The 17,616-nt window shown below is 41.0% G+C and overlaps 1 protein-coding gene across 1 annotated transcript in view; it reads right to left on the reverse strand.

The window, feature by feature from the left end:
* Positions 1-14,195, reverse strand: part of ascc3 (activating signal cointegrator 1 complex subunit 3) — a 165,214-nt gene extending 151,019 nt beyond the window's left edge. The window contains exons 1-4 of the mRNA XM_061914964.1: positions 14,108-14,195; positions 13,666-13,810; positions 6,182-6,332; positions 2,119-2,687 (exon numbers count right to left, since the gene is read on the reverse strand). Coding sequence (XP_061770948.1) covers positions 2,119-2,687; positions 6,182-6,332; positions 13,666-13,755 — 810 coding nt within the window. The 5' untranslated portion in view covers positions 13,756-13,810; positions 14,108-14,195. The remainder of the gene's footprint in view (positions 1-2,118; positions 2,688-6,181; positions 6,333-13,665; positions 13,811-14,107) is intronic.
* Between the last annotated feature and the right edge of the window lie 3,421 nt (positions 14,196-17,616).

The raw sequence follows: 17,616 nt of genomic DNA on the forward strand, positions 1-17,616 counted from the left end.
AGGGGATAAGCGGTAGAAAATGGATGGATGGATGGATGGATGGATGTATATATACATATATAAAAAAAAATATATATATATATATATATATATATATATATATATATATATATATATATATATATATTAGGGGTGTAACGGTACACAAAAATTTCGGTTCGGTTCATTTTCGGTACAGTAACAAAATAACAAAATATACATTTTCTGGTTATTTATTTACCAAATTTGTAAACAATGGCTTGATCCTTTTAACATAGGGAACACTATAATAATTCTTCCCCCGTTAATCCACATTAAACTGCCTCAAATTGTTGCTTTGATTAAATAAAATGACACAACTTTTCTTCTACATATAAAAAGTGCAACATTAAACAGTTTCAAGTCAACTCATCATGCTTAATTTATCACAGCATTTGGGTAACCTGTAGTTGACTTTTATTATGTAAATGTTATATTTTTATCAACATGTGATAGCAGGCTCCCTGCCATTCAAAACTAGGCTGCTACATCACTAATGATTAATGTAACTATAGCTGAAAAAAATAGCACAATAGCAATAGGAGAGACTATTCATCCCTGAAGACCATGGAGTTCATGTAGACTTTATGATGCACTTACATTATTATATACACTATCACAGACAGAAACTCTTCATTTAATATAATGTCCTTTTTTGCTGCTTCAACACACCACAATCAACACTGTCCGTAACACACACACACACACACACACACACACACACACACACACCGCAAAATGAGCTAACGTTACGCTAAAAGCTAACTAGCCTTCACCTAAAGCCAGAACTGCGAGCGAGCTGAGTTGCAGTTTGTTTTAGAAGGTCAACGGGCTCATAGTGATGTTTAGAAATTAGTTGACTAGGAAGTGTTTAGTATAATTTGGGAAGAGTCCATTTCTCCCCTGCTAAATTCATATCTGCTCGATGCTAAAGCGCTGACTACATCGCTCTGAATACGCACTGCTGATTGGCTTTGTATGTAACCAATCAGATGGTTGTGTGGGCGGGACAATGCAGGGTGCTGTGTACAGACACAGAGACAGAACGGAGCGGAGCAGCTTGTTAAGACTTTAGCATAGGCGGCTACTTCATATGTTCGTGTGAAACTCGTTCGGTACTCCTCCGCACCGAACCGGAACCCCCGTACCGAAACGGTTCAATACAAATACACGTACCGTTACACCCCTAATATATAAATACATATATACATACATACATACATATATATATATATATATATATATGTGTATATATATAGATAAATACATACATACATATACATATATATATATACATATACATATATATATATATATACATATACATATATATATATATGTATGTATGTATGTATATATATATATATATATATATATACATATACATATATATATATATATATATATATATATATATATATATATACATATACATATACATATATATATATATATATATATACATATACATATATAAATAAATATATATGTATGTATGTATGTATACACGAAAACAGGTTTCTCCCTTCACAGCCTGTAGAGACCTAAGCTCGGGTTGTCATCCCCTTAGGGAGCCTGGCCGACTAGAAGACAAGCTTCTAGCCCCCTCTAATAACTCCCAAAAGTCCGTTGTGTGTCCAGCAACAACTGTTCTGTCAGGACAGGTAGGTTCCCCAGAAACTGAGATCTTCTTAAATTCGTTGAGGCCAGTTTGTCAATTCGATTGTTTAGATTTTGGAGAGCAGTGCAAAAAGAGGCTGCCAGAAAGTTAAGACAAGACAAAACAAAGAAACAAGCAGGAAAGATACAGTATGGGAGAGAGGGTGGGAAAGTGTCAGCCTTCGATGAGTGCCAGAGAGACATTACTACGGAAAGTCCCTCCCCTCTCAGGCCCCCACGACACCTCCCTGTGCCCCCTCAGGGAGCCCTCCCCATTATTTGAAAAGCACTGATATACACAGTTTCTATATTAAATCATCCTCAATAGTAATCTAACTACCATAAAGCATACTAGTAGCAAATAATTTGACAAGCAGATCCGAACCATAACGTTGTATCGAAACTCATCTGCATGGATTTTAAGTTTTTGGGAAAACTTACCTCATTCTGCAGCTCATCATTGCTTTTATCGGAGGCCAACATCTCAAAAAGGGAGGTGCATAGATCTTCTGGGCGAGATGAAATCATGTTTCCTCCGTTCAGATACTTCTCCACTTCTGTCATTAGAACAGTTTCATGCACAGAAGCTCTTCCTGAGAACATATCTCCCTCGTTGACAACATTCCGCTCAATTTGCTGTTTATTTAGGAAGTTAGTAAAGTCCAAGTTCACATTTTGATCCTGGAGGCTGGGGCAGGGCAGTTCTTCCAGTGGTTCCAGTGTATAGCAATCATGGGAGAAGGTAATGTTGCGTCCAAAAGTGGAGCCTTGTTGAGGTTTCTGACGAGAGGAATGGGATTGGATAAATTCCTCAATTTCGGACTCTCCCAGAGATGCCACCAACCGTACCACACAGGCACAGGACATTTCAGCGGCAGATGAAGGAAAAGGGCCAAACATCTGTTTGATGGCACGGGTCTCCTCGGTCCCCACATGGTCTTTGTTGTGAAAGGTCTCAAACAGAAAGACAGCAGCGTGTTCGATTGCCTCCTGACCATTTTCAGTACCCACTGCGAAACAGAAAAGTCTTTAAAATGAAAGTATCACACAAAATATTGGTGCATTTTTTATATCAGAAACATCATAGACTTTAGTACTGTTAATAAATTAACTGTTGGTTTTGCAACTTAGGGCCCCTGTTTAGTGGTCTCGGTGCAAACAGGGCTGTACGCTTAGCTTTTTCACTAGTATCACCACTGCTACTAAATGAAAAAGCTAGCAGCAGGAAAAACATTTCATAAATGTCACAATTTTATTATTAACACTCAAACAAGGTACACATGCGCACTCATACCTAGAAACACAATGCCATCATAAGGCCTACTGTGTAATTAAACACAGAAAACATCCCTAAACAATGCTAGCACTGTCGGTAACACAATTGTAGGCCTGGGAAATATGGATCAAAACTAATATCCCGATATAGTTTTGTCCAAAAACTAACCCATAAATGGAAATATCCGTTGACATGACTAAATATCTCCACCATGCCTTGGTTATAAATTTTGAGACTGATGGGATTTAGAATACACAAAAACAGGTACCAACCATTAAGAAAAGCAGGTTTTGCATAAAAGGATCATAACTTAAGAGGTGTTTGAGATTTGAAAAAAATAATTTGCAGATGATGTGGTCCTGATGGCTTCATCTGACCGGGATCTTCAGCTCTTACTGGATCGGTTCGCAGCCGAGTGTGAAGCGACCGGAATGAGAATCAGCACCTCCAAGTCCGAGTCCATGGTTCTCTCCCGGAAAAGGGTGGAATGCCATCTCCGGGTTGGGAAGGAGACCCTGCCCCAAGTGGAGGAGTTCAAGTACCTAGGAGTCTTGTTCACGAGTGGGGGAAGAGTGGATCGTGAGATCGACAGGCGGATCGGTGCGGCGTCTTCAGTAATGCGGACGTTGTACCGATCCATTGTGGTGAAGAAGGAGCTGAGCCGGAAGGCAAAGCTCTCAATTTACCGGTCGATCTACGTTCCCATCCTCACCTATGGTCATGAGCTTTGGGTCATGACCGAAAGGATAAGATCACGGGTACAAGCGGCCGAAATGAGTTTCCTCCGCCATGTGGCGGGGCTCTCCCTTAGAGATAGGGTGAGAAGCTCTGCCATCCGGGAGGAACTCAAAGTAAAGCCGCTGCTCCTCCACATCGAGAGGAGCCAGATGAGGTGGTTCGGGCATCTGGTCAGGATGCCACCCAAACGCCTCCCTACGGAGGTGTTTAGGGCACGTCCAACCGGTAGGAGGCCACGGGGAAGACCCAGGACACGTTGGGAAGACTATGTCTCCCGGTTGGCCTGGGAACGCCTCGGGATCCCCCGGGAAGAACTGGACGAAGTGGCTGGGGAGAGGGAAGTCTGGGTTTCCCTGCTTAGGCTGTTGCCCCCGCGACCCGACCTCGGATAAGCGGAAGAAGATGGATGGATGGATGGAAAAAATAAAAAAATTAAAAATAAGCCTTGAAAATAATATCAAAAAAGTCAAATATAATCTCTAATCTTCTCTAAAAAAACATTAAGATATGCTTAATTCTTCAGCAAACAAAAACATGTGAAATAAAGTGCTCTGGTTTGAGAGAATATGTTTAAAGGTATGCAACAACGTGAAAATAATTGACATTTAACAATGGTTGTTTTATAGGATTACAATAAGACATACACACAAAGATTTTTAGACACCTTACCAACTGCTTCATGATGCTGTCTGATGGACTGTGTTCTAAAAATTACTTTTAAAAAGTAATTAATTGTAGTTACTCATTATTTGACCAAAAAAGTAACAGAAATACTAACAGAATTACTCTTTAATAAATGTAATTAATTACTGGGGAAATTGATTAATGCATAAAAATTAAAAAAAATTCAAATATCTGGCATAATACAGTTGAGATGAGTTTCATATAAAGTATCAATCAATCAATCAAAGTTTACTTATATAGCCCTTAATCACAAATGTTTCAAAGGGCTGCACAAGCCACAACGACATCCTCAGATCCCACATTAAGACAAGGAAAAACTCAACCAAAAGGAAACAACGAGAAACCTTGGAAAGACTGCGGATGTGCACTTAAGATGTGACTTTAAGGTTTTACTACTTACGTATAAAATACTACACGGTCTAGCTCCATCCTATCTTGCCGATTGTATTGTACCATATGTCCCGGCAAGAAATCTGCCTTCAAAAGATTCCTAAAGCCCAAAAAAAGTCTGCGGGCTATAGAGCGTTTTCCGTTCGGGCTCCAGTACTCTGGAATGCCCTCCTGGTAACAGTTCGAGATGCTACCTCAGTAGAAGCATTTAAGTCTCAACTTAAAACTCATCTGTATACTCTAGCCTTTAAATTCACCTCCTTTTTAGACCAGTTGTTCTGCTGCTTCTTTTCTTTTTTCTCCTATGTCCCCCCCTCCCTTGTGGAGGGGGTCCGGTCTGACGACCATGGATGAAGTACTGGCTGTCCAGAGTCGAGACCCAGGATGGACCGCTCGTCGGGACCCAGGATGGACCGCTCGCCTGTGTATCGGTTGGGGACATCTCTACGCTGCTGATCCACCTCCGCTTGGGATGGTTTCCTGTGGACGGGACTCTCGCTGCTGTCTTGGATCCGCTTTGAACTGAACTCTCGCGGCTGTGTTGGAGCCACTATGGATTGAACTTTCACAGTATCATGTTAGACCCGCTCGACATCCATTGCTTTCGGTCCCATAGAGGGGGGGGGTTGCCCACATTTGAGGTCCTCTCCAAGGTTTCTCATAGTCAGCATTGTCACTGGCGTCCCACCGGATGTGAATTCTCCCTGCCCACTGGGTGTGAGTTTTCCTTGCCCTTTTGTGGGTTCTTCAGAGGGTGTCGTAATCGTAATGGTTTGTGCAGTCCTTTGAGACATTTGTGATTTAGGGCTATATAAATAAACATTGATTGATTTACACGTAACCCGTCATTCAGTCACTGCCCACTGGTGTTGGTAGGTTACATCAGTCGTCACAGCTGCCCTGAGGCAAATCGACAGAAACGTGGCTGACGATTTGCACCAACAGCGTTCACATTTATACACCAGTGCGGGCATCACTGGAGGCAAAGCATGTAAGGGCTCAACAGACCAGTGACTGGAACGGATGGAGGGAAACAGGCTTCCGACCACCAACCCTCAAGTTGTTGGTCAGTGTTGTACACCATGAGCCAGAGTCAACAATTCTTAAATGAACCAGCAATGTGACGCTGCAATGCTTCACTTGTTTATAGCACAATCTCAAAACAGAAGTCATTTGGGGATACCTTTCCTACATACCTTGTCCTCTCATTAAACAAACATGTTGTATTTACTGTACAAACAGTTCTCCATATTAGCAGCAAACATAAGACAACAAATCCACAGTAAACCCTCAAGTTACCCCAGTCTGATTCAGTCATATATTAATTACAAAAAGCCAATGAATTAACACAATGCTTAACTGACTAAGTGAAAAAGGAAACAATTGAGATCAAAGACATGCTATGGAGTTAGTTACCTATCTGTTTGGCTGCCAGAAGAAGGCTTTTTAATTCTTGCTGAGCAGCATCCTGCTTCACTTTGTCCTGATGGTCAGTGCAGAAGTGGGAAATTCTCTGCCATGATAGCCCTTCTTTGGCGAACAGTTCCTGTTTCTTCAGACGTTTGGTCTAAGGGAAAAATCATAATTACATTTTAAGAAGTTAAGGTACGAATGTAGTTCATTTCTTCAGATGCTCATAATCCATTAGCTCTATTAGCTTGTATGTGTTGTCCCTCAATTTTTTACCATAGTTATTTTGTTTCTTTTTAAGCTCACCATAGACGTTGAATTTCCAGCATTTGGTAGTAATAGAGTTAAAAAAAATGACTGACAAGGAATAATTATAACCCGCTTTCTCCATGAAAGCTAGACCCCATTAATACACACACATGGTAGCACGACAACGCAGTTTCACAAAAACAGTGTTCTATCCTGCGCAAGCGGATTTTTGCTGAATTGAGCCACCATGCTAAGCGCGGGCAAACTGAAACATTGACTAGAATAAAAACGTTTAGGAAACAATCAGGGCAACATAGTCGTTCATCAGCCATCACTCATCCAGTGGAAATCTGGGGTTAGTGTTGACAAAGTGTGATGCAACATTCGCAAGGAATCTAACCCATGTTCTCTGTCAAGAAAGGTAGAATCATGTGTAATAGGGATGGGCGATCCTGTCCAAAATCCTTTCCGCGACAGTGAGTATTCGCGTATTTATTTCATTTTTTCATTTATTTCAGACAATGACATTAAAAAAGTACAATGTAGACAACATATATAATATTAATTCATATAATGCAAAAGGTAATGTACAGTATGGAAGCATGATGATCCAGTTTTGCCTGAAAGGGAGTTGAAAGAATATAACTTGTTTAATCCCACCCCCAGTTTTCCATTCAGTGATTAATACAGCAAATTAATGACCCTCATCTCTATATGTGAACCAAACCCGATGTTTGTATAATAGTTTAAATCGATTAATAGTTTGGCATTGCTTGTGTTGTAACTCAAAAGTCCAGTTTGTTTCATAGTTTTACTCCGCCAACAGACACACAAACATGTTTACAAGTAGTTTGAGCTCTTGGCAATGAGAAATAGAAAGCCTCTCAAGTTATGAGCCTGCACTCATGTTATACAAAATGTCGTAGATTAGGCAGCAATTAATTGTTAAATGCTTTATATAAGATTATTGATGTATTATATTTAACAAGATAATCAAATTTGATTGCATAAACAGATTAGGAGTATATTTCTAAAAAAACAGCGTTGTGAATGATCCGCACTGCTCTTTTCTCTAATATGATCAGCACAAAGACAAAGATAAGACTTTCTGGCGGAAAGTTCTGTGCTCAGATTAAACTAAAATTTAGCTGTATGGCCACAATACCCAGCAATATCTTTGAAAAAGGTGAGGCCTTGAATCCCAGGAACATCAATTCCTATCGTCAAGCGTGGTGGTGGGAGTATTATGCTCTGGGCCTGTGTTGCTTCCAATGGAACTTGTGCTTTACAGAGAGTAAATGGGACAATGAAAAAGAAGGATGGCCTCCAAATTCTTCAGGACAACCTAAAATAATCAGCTTGGATGTTGGGTCTTAGGTGCAGTTGGGTGTTCCAACAGGACAATGACCCCAAACACGTCAAAAGTGGTAAAGGAATGGCTAAGTCAGGCTAGAATTAAGGTTTTAGAATGGCCTTCCCAAAGTCCTGACTTAAAAATGTGGACAATGCTGAAGAAACAAGTCCATGTCAGAAAAACCAACACATTTAGCTGACTGCCCCAATTTAGTCAAGAGGAGTGGTCACAAATTCAAGCAGAAGCTTGCCAAAAGCTTGTGGATGGCTACCAAAAGCGCCTTATTGCAGTGAAACTTGCCAAGGGACATGTAACCAAATATCAACATTGCTGTATGTATACTTTTGACCAAGCAGATTTAGTCACATTTTCAGTAGACCCATAATAAATTCATTAAAAAAAAACTTCATGAATGTTTTTTGTGACCAACAAGTATGAGCTCCAATCACTCTATCACAAAAAAATAAGGGTTGTAGAAATTATTGGGAACTCAAGACAGCCATGGCATTATTTTCTTTACAAGTGTATGAAAACTTTTGACTAAGACTGTAGATTTATATTCAAAATTTAGGTTTGTATTTAACTGTTGGATATAATATTTAGAGTCAAAATTTAATACAAAATTAATGATTAAAATGAGCTAAATCTGAGATAAGTGAGAAATAATTATTCTACAAAAGTGTAACTAAAGTTTTACAGTTGGCACTACCTACATTTGTACATCTATTGACGAGAAAGTGGCAAATATAGCTCAGTTGGTGGGGCGGCCGTGCCAGCAACTTGAAGGTTCCCGGTTCGATCCCCGGTTCCGCCATCGTAGTCACTGCCGTTGTGTCCTTGAGATGATTTACGTGGACCCCGACTTAAACAAATTGAAAAAACTTACTCGGGTGTTACCATTTAGTGGTCAATTGTACGGAATATGTACTGTACTGTGCAATCTAATAATAAAAGTTTCAATCAATCAATCAATCAATGATTGATTGATTGATTGATTAGGTAAGGTTTATTCAGGTGTACTGGAGAGGAGGCTACGTCGGATAGTCGAACCTCGGATTCAGGAGGAACAGTGTGGTTTTTGTCCTGGTCGTGGAACTGTGGACCAGCTCTATACTCTCGGCAGGGTTCTTGAGGGTGCATGGGAGTTTGCCCAACCAGTCTACATGTGTTTTGTGGACTTGGAGAAGGCATTCGACCGTGTCCCTCGGGAAGTCCTGTGGGGAGTGCTCAGAGAGTATGGGGTATCGGACTGTCTTATTGTGGCGGTCCACTTCCTGTATGATCAGTGTCAGAGCTTGGTCCGCATTGCTGGCAGTAAGTCGAACACATTTCCAGTGAGGGTTGGACTCCGCCAAGGCTGTCCTTTGTCACCGATTCTGTTCATAACTTTTATGGACAGAATTTCTAGGCGCAGTCAAGGCGTTGAGGGGTTCCGGTTTGGTGACCGCAGGATTAGGTCTCTGCTTTTTGCAGATGATGTGGTCCTGATGGCTTCATCTGACCGGGATCTTCAGCTCTCGCTGGATCGGTTCGCAGCCGAGTGTGAAGCGACCGGAATGAGAATCAGCACCTCCAAGTCCGAGTCCATGGTTCTCGCCCGGAAAAGGGTGGAATGCCATCTCCGGGTTGGGGAGGAGACACTGCCCCAAGTGGAGGAGTTCAAGTACCTAGGAGTCTTGTTCACGAGTGAGGGAAGAGTGGATCGTGAGATCGACAGGCGGATCGGTGCGGCGTCTTCAGTAATGCGGGACGTTGTACCGATCCGTTGTGGTGAAGAAGGAGCTGAGCCGGAAGGCAAAGCTCTCAATTTACCGGTCGATCTATGTTCCCATCCTCACCTATGGTCATGAGCTTTGGGTCATGACCGAAAGGATAAGATCACGGGTACAAGCGGCCCAAATGAGTTTCCTCCGCCGTGTGGCGGGGCTCTCCCTTAGAGATAGGGTGAGAAGCTCTGCCATCCGGGAGGAACTCAAAGTAAAAGCCGCTGCTCCTCCACATCGAGAGGAGCCAGATGAGGTGGTTCGGGCATCTGGTCAGGATGCCACCCGAACGCCTCCCTAGGGAGGTGTTTAGGGCACGTCCAACCGGTAGGAGGCCACGGGGAAGACCCAGGACACGTTGGGAAGACTATGTCTCCCGGCTGGCCTGGAACGCCTCGGGATCCCCCGGGAAGAGCTAGACGAAGTGGCTGGGGAGAGGGAAGTCTGGGTTTCCCTGCTTAGGCTGTTGCCCCCGCGACCCGACCTCGGATAAGCGGAAGATGATGGATGGATGGATGGATGAAAGCCACTACTAGCGACCACGCAGTCTGATAGTTTATATATCAATGATGAAATATTAACATTGCAACACATGCCAATACGGCCTTTTTAGTTTACTAAATTGAAATTTTACATTTTGCACCGAAATATCCTGCTGAAAACATCTCGGTATGATGACGCGTGCGCGTGACGTCACGCTTTGTAGAGGACATTTTGTTCCAGCATCGTACCCAGCTATTAAGTCGTCTGTTTTCATCGCAAAATTCCACACTATTCTGGAGATCTGTGTTGCTGAATCTTTTGCAATTTGTTCAATAAACAATGGAGACATCAAAGAAGAAAGCTGTAGGTGGAAGCGGTGCATTGCGGCCGCATTTAGCAACACAAACACAGCCGGTGTTTGATTGTTTACATTCCCGAAAGATGACAGTCAAGCTTTACTATGAAACAGAGATGTCAAGCAAACACAGTTGGATTGGACCACACACACAAAGTGCAGTGTATTATGTGTATTAATAAAAAATATTTTACCATTCTTTATTCTGAAGGCGATCTATGTCGTGTGCTACTCCAGCATCAATATGCGTCCTCTTGACCGTCACCGTCAGCGTCGGGTTCAAAGCGGTATGGCTCTATCCCTTGTTGCGTTTGGTCCTGCCACCCCCACGGCTGCCATGGCGCCTCTCACAGCATCTTCTCTATCTGAATGGCTCCCTCGCTGCACCCTGGCCCTTTTTTTTTTTCTTTCTAGTCTTTCACTCTCACTTTCCTCATCCACGAATCTTTCATCCTCGCTCAAATTAATGGGGAAATTGTCACTTTTCTCGGTCCGAAACGCTCTTGCTGCTGGTGGCCATGATTGTAAACAATGTTCAGATGTGAGGAACTCCACAATCCTTGACGTCATGCGCACATCGTCTGCTACTTCCGGTACAGGCAAGGCTTTTTTATTAGGGACCAAAAGATGCAAACTTTATCGTCTATGTTCTCTACTAAATCCTTTCAGCAAAAATATGGCAATATCACGAAATGATCAAGTATGACACATAGAATGGACCTGCTATCCATGTTTAAATAAGAAAATCTAATTTCAGTAGGCCTTTAGATACAAAACCCTGTTTGCCTATGAGTTGGGAAATTGTGTTAGATGTAAATATAAACGGAATACAATGATTTGCAAATCATTTTCAACCCATATTCAGTAGAATATGCTACAAAGACAACATATTTGATGCTCAAACTGATAAACTTTTTTTTGGGGCAAATGATCATTAACTTTAGAATTTGATGCCAGCAACAAGTGACAAATAAGTTGGGAAAGGTGGCAATTAAGTACTGATAAAGTTGAGGAATTCTCATCAAACACTTATATGGAACATCCCACAGGTGTGCAGGCTAATTGGGAACAGGTGGGTGCCATGATTGGGTATAAAAGCAGCTTCCATGAAATTCTAAGTAATTCACAAACAAGGATGGGGCAAGGGTCACCAATTTGGAAGCAATTGCCGAATAGTTTTAGAACAACATTTCTCAACGAGTTATTGCAAGGAATTTAGGGATTTTACCATCTACGGTCCGTAAAATCATCAAAAAGTTCAGAGAATCTGGAGAAATCACTGCACGTAAGCGATATTACAGACTTTTGATCCCTCAGCCCTCAGGCGGTACTTCATCAAAAACCGACATCGGTGTGTAAAGGATATCACCACATGGGCTCAGGAACACTTCATAAAACCAGTGTCAGTAACTACAGTGGGTCGCTACATCTGTAAGTGCAAGTTAAAACTCTGCTATGCAAAACCAAACCCATTTATCAAAAATATCCTGAAACACCGGCGGCTTGGCTGCGCCTGAGCTCACCTAAGATGGACTGATGCAAAGTAAAAAGGTGTTCTGCGGTCTGACGAGTCCACATTTCAAATTATATTTGGAAACAGAGGACGTGGTGTCCTCCTGAACAAAGAGGAAAAGAACCATTCGGATTGTTATAGGCGCAAAGTTCAAAAGCCAGCATCTGTGATGGTATGGGGGTGTATTAGTGCCCAAGGCATGGGTAACTTACACATCTGTGAAGGCACCATTAATGCTGAAAGGTCCATACAGGTTTTGGAGCAACATATGTTGTCATCCAAGCAACTTTATCATGGACGCCCCTGCTTATTTCAGCAAAACAAGTGTTACAACAGCATGACTTTGTAAAAAAAGAGTGCAGGTACTTTCCTGGCCCGCCTGCAGTCCAGACTTGTCTCCAATCGAAAATGTGTGGCGCATTATGAAGCGTAAAATACGACAGCAGAGACCCCTGACTGTTGAACGACTAAAGCTCTACATAAAACAAGAATGGGAAAGAATTCCACTTTCAAAGCTTCAACAATTAGTTTCCTCAGTTCCCAAATGTTTATTGAGTGTTGTTAAAAGAAAAGGTGATGTAACACACTGGTGAACATGTCCTTTCCCAACTACTTTGGCACGTGTTGCAGCCATGAAATTCTAAGTTAATTATTGTTTGCTAAAAAAAAAAAAAAAATTGTTATGAGTTTGAACATCAAATATCTTGTCTTTGTAGTGCATTCGATTGAATATGGGTTGAAAATTATTTGCACATCATTGTGTTCCATTTATATTTACATCTAACACAATTTCCCAACTCAAATGGAAACGGGGTTTGTACTTTATATAGTTCAACACTTAGGGTCATTTTGTATAATTCACTTTCACAAATGGGCTTCACGGTGGCAGAGGGGTTAGTGCGTCTGCCTCACAATACGAAATTCCTGCAGTCCTGGGTTCAAATCCAGGCTCGGGATCTTTCTGTGTGGAGTTTGCATCTTCTCCCCGTGAATGCGTGGGTTCCCTCCGGGTACTCCGGCTTCCTCCCACTTCCAAAGACATGCACCTGGGGATAGGTTGATTGGCAACACTAAATTGGCCCTAGTGTGTGAATGTGAGTGTGAATGTTGTCTGTCTATCTGTGTTGGCCCTGCGATGAGGTGGCGACTTGTCCAGGGTGTACCCTGCCTTCCGCCCGATTGTAGCTGAGATAGGCGCCAGCGCCCCCCGCGACCCCGAAAGGGAATAAGCGGTAGAAAATGGATGGATGGATGGCACTTTCACAAATGTAGTTATCATGTTAGACCCGCTCGACATCCATTGCTTTCCTCCTCTCCAAGGTTCTCATAGTCATCATTGTCACCGACGTCCCCACTGGGTGCGAGTTTTCCTTGCCCTTATGTCGGCCTACCGAGGATGTCGTAGTGGTTTGTGTTGTGGTTTGTGCAGCCCTTTGAGACACTAGTGATTTAGGGCTATATAAGTAAACATTGATTGATTGATTGATAGTTATCAGATTAGTATCAGGCAGCGGATATAAAATGTTGCAGGTGTGGTACGTAAAATGAAAACTGGAACTGGGAAACCATTTCTCCAGTTCTGTTTGATCCTGAACTGCATTCACACTTGCCAGGAGGAATCCAGTCCGTTTCAACCAAAACAAACACAGCAGGCACAGACTTTGCATCATCATGAAACTCAATTCTAGTGAGCCAGCTGCACGGTAAATGAAACTTAACTTAGTGGGAGCTCTGAAGGCTACAAGTGAACATGCATGCCCTTCTTCCACTTACCTTAAGATCATAGAGCTTCTCGTTGAAATCCTCCTTGCGGGTGACATCGGAGAAGGAACGTAAAGCTCCTGTCAGCCTCGGAGGAGTCATTATTATCCCACAACGATGTCTTTACAATGGTCCTGGAGCTCCTACACAAACAAAACTAACGACAACAAAGTGTATAGTCAATTTTATATTTTGACATTCGCGTGGCACAGTTGTTAAATGAGATCATGTTCAAAAGAAACAGCAAATATGCCCCTGGTTTTAAATCTGTCACTTACATACATAATGATGTTTAATAACAGCCCTACGTAACATGCTAACGTTAGCTCCATACTCTGAGAGTTGCTTCCTCGTCCGTACTTCACTACAAGGCGCCGTTATCACTTTAAACTGCATGTTGGCTGCAAATGTTCTAAAAAAAACGTACACTTTCATACAAAATGTGAACATCTACCTGACAAAACACCTTCCACCGTGAGCAGTCACTTATTAGTTGCTGGCGAGAAGACACATGTCAACAGGAGTTCCGACCCGCTAGGAATTGTGGGTTTTGTAGTGTGCATATATAAACTTCCACTTGGAAAGGACAGAATAGACTACATTACCCAAACGCATATATTACGTCACTAGATATTCGCTGTCAGTGGAATATACGAATGCCTAGAGTTCATGACTTTACATTTTGTTACATATATATTTTGCATTATATTTTAGTTGCTTTATTGAGCTTAAAATCCCTAAAGTTATTTTGTACTGTTTTTTCTTATTGTTTCGATCATTATCATTTCTGCTTATATCCATTTTCTACTGCTTGTCCCTTTCTGGTCGAAGCGGAGCTGGGAGTTGGGGGTTGGGGGCTCGGCGGTGGGGGATTGGTTTGCTGGAGCCTCCATCCATCCATTTACTACCGCTTATTCCTTTTGGGGTCGCGGGGTGTGCTGGCGCCTATCTATCTCATGTAAATGTTGCATATGATTTGCCTGAGAAGCTGGACAGGACAAAAAATGTTGCACATTATAAATAAAGGTTTATAAAAGAAAAACAAAACAAAAATGAACTTATATATATATATATATATATATATATATATATATATATATATATATATATATATATATATATATATATATATATATATATATATATATATATATATATATATATATATATATATATATATACAATTTTGCATATTATAAATAAAGCTTTAAGTTAGTTTTTTCCTTTTTCTTTTATAAACCTTATATAATATATAGTAATATATCCCATATATATACATATATATATATATACATATATATATACACACACATATATACATATATATATATATATGTATATATGTGTGTGTGTATGTATATATATATATATATATATATATATATATATATATATACACATATCATACATATCGTCAGCGATCCTGTTCTGTCTCCCTGTAATGTTTGTCTGATCTTGAATGGGATTGTGCTGATAATTGTAATTTTCCTGAAGGAACTCTCCTGAAGGAATAAATAAAGTACTATCTAATCTATTCCATACACACACAGAGACACACACACACACACACACACACACACACACACACACATATATACATATATATATATATATATATATATATATATATACATATTTATACATATTTATATGCATACATATATGTATACATATATATATATATATATATATATATGTATACATATATGTATGCATATAAATATGTATATATATGTATGTATACAAACCCCGTTTCCATATGAGTTGGTAAATTGTGTTAGATGTAAATATAAACGGAATACAATGATTTGCAAATAATTTTCAACCCATATTCAGTTGAATATGCTACAAAGACAACATATTTGATGTTCAAACTGATAAACTTTTTTTTTTTTTGCAAATAATCATTAATTTTAGAGTTTGATGCCAGCAACACATGACAAAGAAGTTGGGAAAGGTGGCAATAAATACTAAAAAAGTTGAGGAAAGCTCATCAAACACTTATTTGGAACATCCCACAGGTGTGCAGGCTAATTGGGAACAGGTGGGTGCCATGATTGGGTATAAAAGCAGCTTCCCAAAAATGATAAGTAATTCACAAACAAGGATGGGGCGAGGGTCACCAATTTGTAAGCAAATTGCTGAATAGTTTTAGAACAACATTTCTCAACGAGCTGTTGCAAAGAATTTAGGGATTTTACCATCTACTGTCTGTAAAATCATCAAAAGGTCACAGAATCTGGAAAAATCACTGCACGTATGCGATGATATTACGGACCTTACACATAAGTGTGTAAAGGATATCAACACATGGGCTCAGGAACTCTTCATAAAACCATTGTCAGTAACTACAGTTGGTCGCTACATCTGTAAGTGCAAGTTAAAACTCTACTATGCAAAGCGAAACCCATTTATCAACAACACCCTGGAACGCCGCCGGCTTCACTGGGCCTGAGCTCATCTAAGATGGACTGATGCACAGTGGAAAAGTGTTCTGTGGTCTGACGAGTCCACATTTCAAATTATATTTGGAAACTGTGGACGTGGTGTCCTCCGGAACAAAGAGGAAAATAACCATCCGGATTGTTATAGGCGAAAAGTTCAAAAGCCAGCATCTGTGATGGTATGGGGGTATATTAGTGCCCAAGGCATGGGTAACTTACACATCTGTGAAGGCACTATTAATATTAATGCTAAATGTTCCATACAGGTTTTTGAGCACCATATGTTGTCATCCAAGCAACGTTATCATTGACGCCCCTGCTTATTTCAGCAAAACAATGCCAAGCCACACGTTACAACAGCGTGGTTTTGTAGTAAAAGAGTGCGGGTACTTTCCTGGCCCGCCTGCAGTCCAAACATGTCTCTCATAAAAAATGTGTGGTGCATTATGAAGCGTAAAATACGACAACAAGACCCCGGACGGTTGAATGACTTAAGCTGTATATCAAGCAAGAACGGTAAAGAATTCCGCCTTTCAAAGCTTCAACAAATTAGTTTCCTCAGTCCCCAAATGTTTATTAAGTGTTGTTAAAAGAAAAGGTGATGTAACACAGTGGTGAACATGCCCTTTCCCAACAACTTTGGCACGTGTTTATTTGCAAAAAAAAAAGTTTATGAGTTTCAATATCAAATATCTTGTCTTTGTAGTGCATTCAACTGAATATCAATCAATGTTTACTTATATAGCCCTAAATCACTAGTGTCTCAAAGGGCTGCACAAACCACCACGACATCCTCGGTAGGCCCACATAAGGGCAAGGAAAACTCACACCCAGTGGGACGTCGGTGACAATGATGACTATGAGAACCTTGGAGAGGAGGAAAGCAATGGATGTCGAGCGGGTCTAACATGATACTGTGAAAGTTCAATCCAGAATGGATCCAACACAGTCGCGAGAGTCCAGTCCAAAGCGGATCCAACACAGCAGCGAGAGTCCCGTTCACAGCGGAGCCAGCAGGAAACCATCCCAAGCGGAGGCGGATCAGCAGCGCAGAGATGTCCCCAGCCGATACACAGGCAAGCAGTACATGGCCACCGGATCGGACCGGACCCCCTCCACAAGGGAGAGTGGGACATAGAAGAAAAAGAAAAGAAACGGCAGATCAACTGGTCTAAAAAGGGAGTCTATTTAAAGGCTAGAGTATACAAATGAGTTTTAAGGTGAGACTTAAATGCTTCTACTAATATGGGTTGAAAAGGATTTGCAAATCATTGTATTCCGTTTATATTTACATCCAACACAATTTCCCAACTCATATGGAAACGGGGTTTGTATATGGCAAATTCTTGCATCCAGCACACCTTAATTAAAGACAGTTCCTTGATTAAAGACAGTTCCATGAAGTAACTAACCACAACACCAGACACATTGCTACCCAAGAACACAATCTGGGCCCACGTACCGTATTTTTCAGAGTATAAGTCGCTCCGGAGTATAAGTCGCACTTGCCGAAAATGCA

This window comes from Nerophis ophidion, linkage group LG11 (genome assembly GCF_033978795.1).
Source record: "Nerophis ophidion isolate RoL-2023_Sa linkage group LG11, RoL_Noph_v1.0, whole genome shotgun sequence".
NCBI lineage: Eukaryota > Metazoa > Chordata > Actinopteri > Syngnathiformes > Syngnathidae > Nerophis > Nerophis ophidion.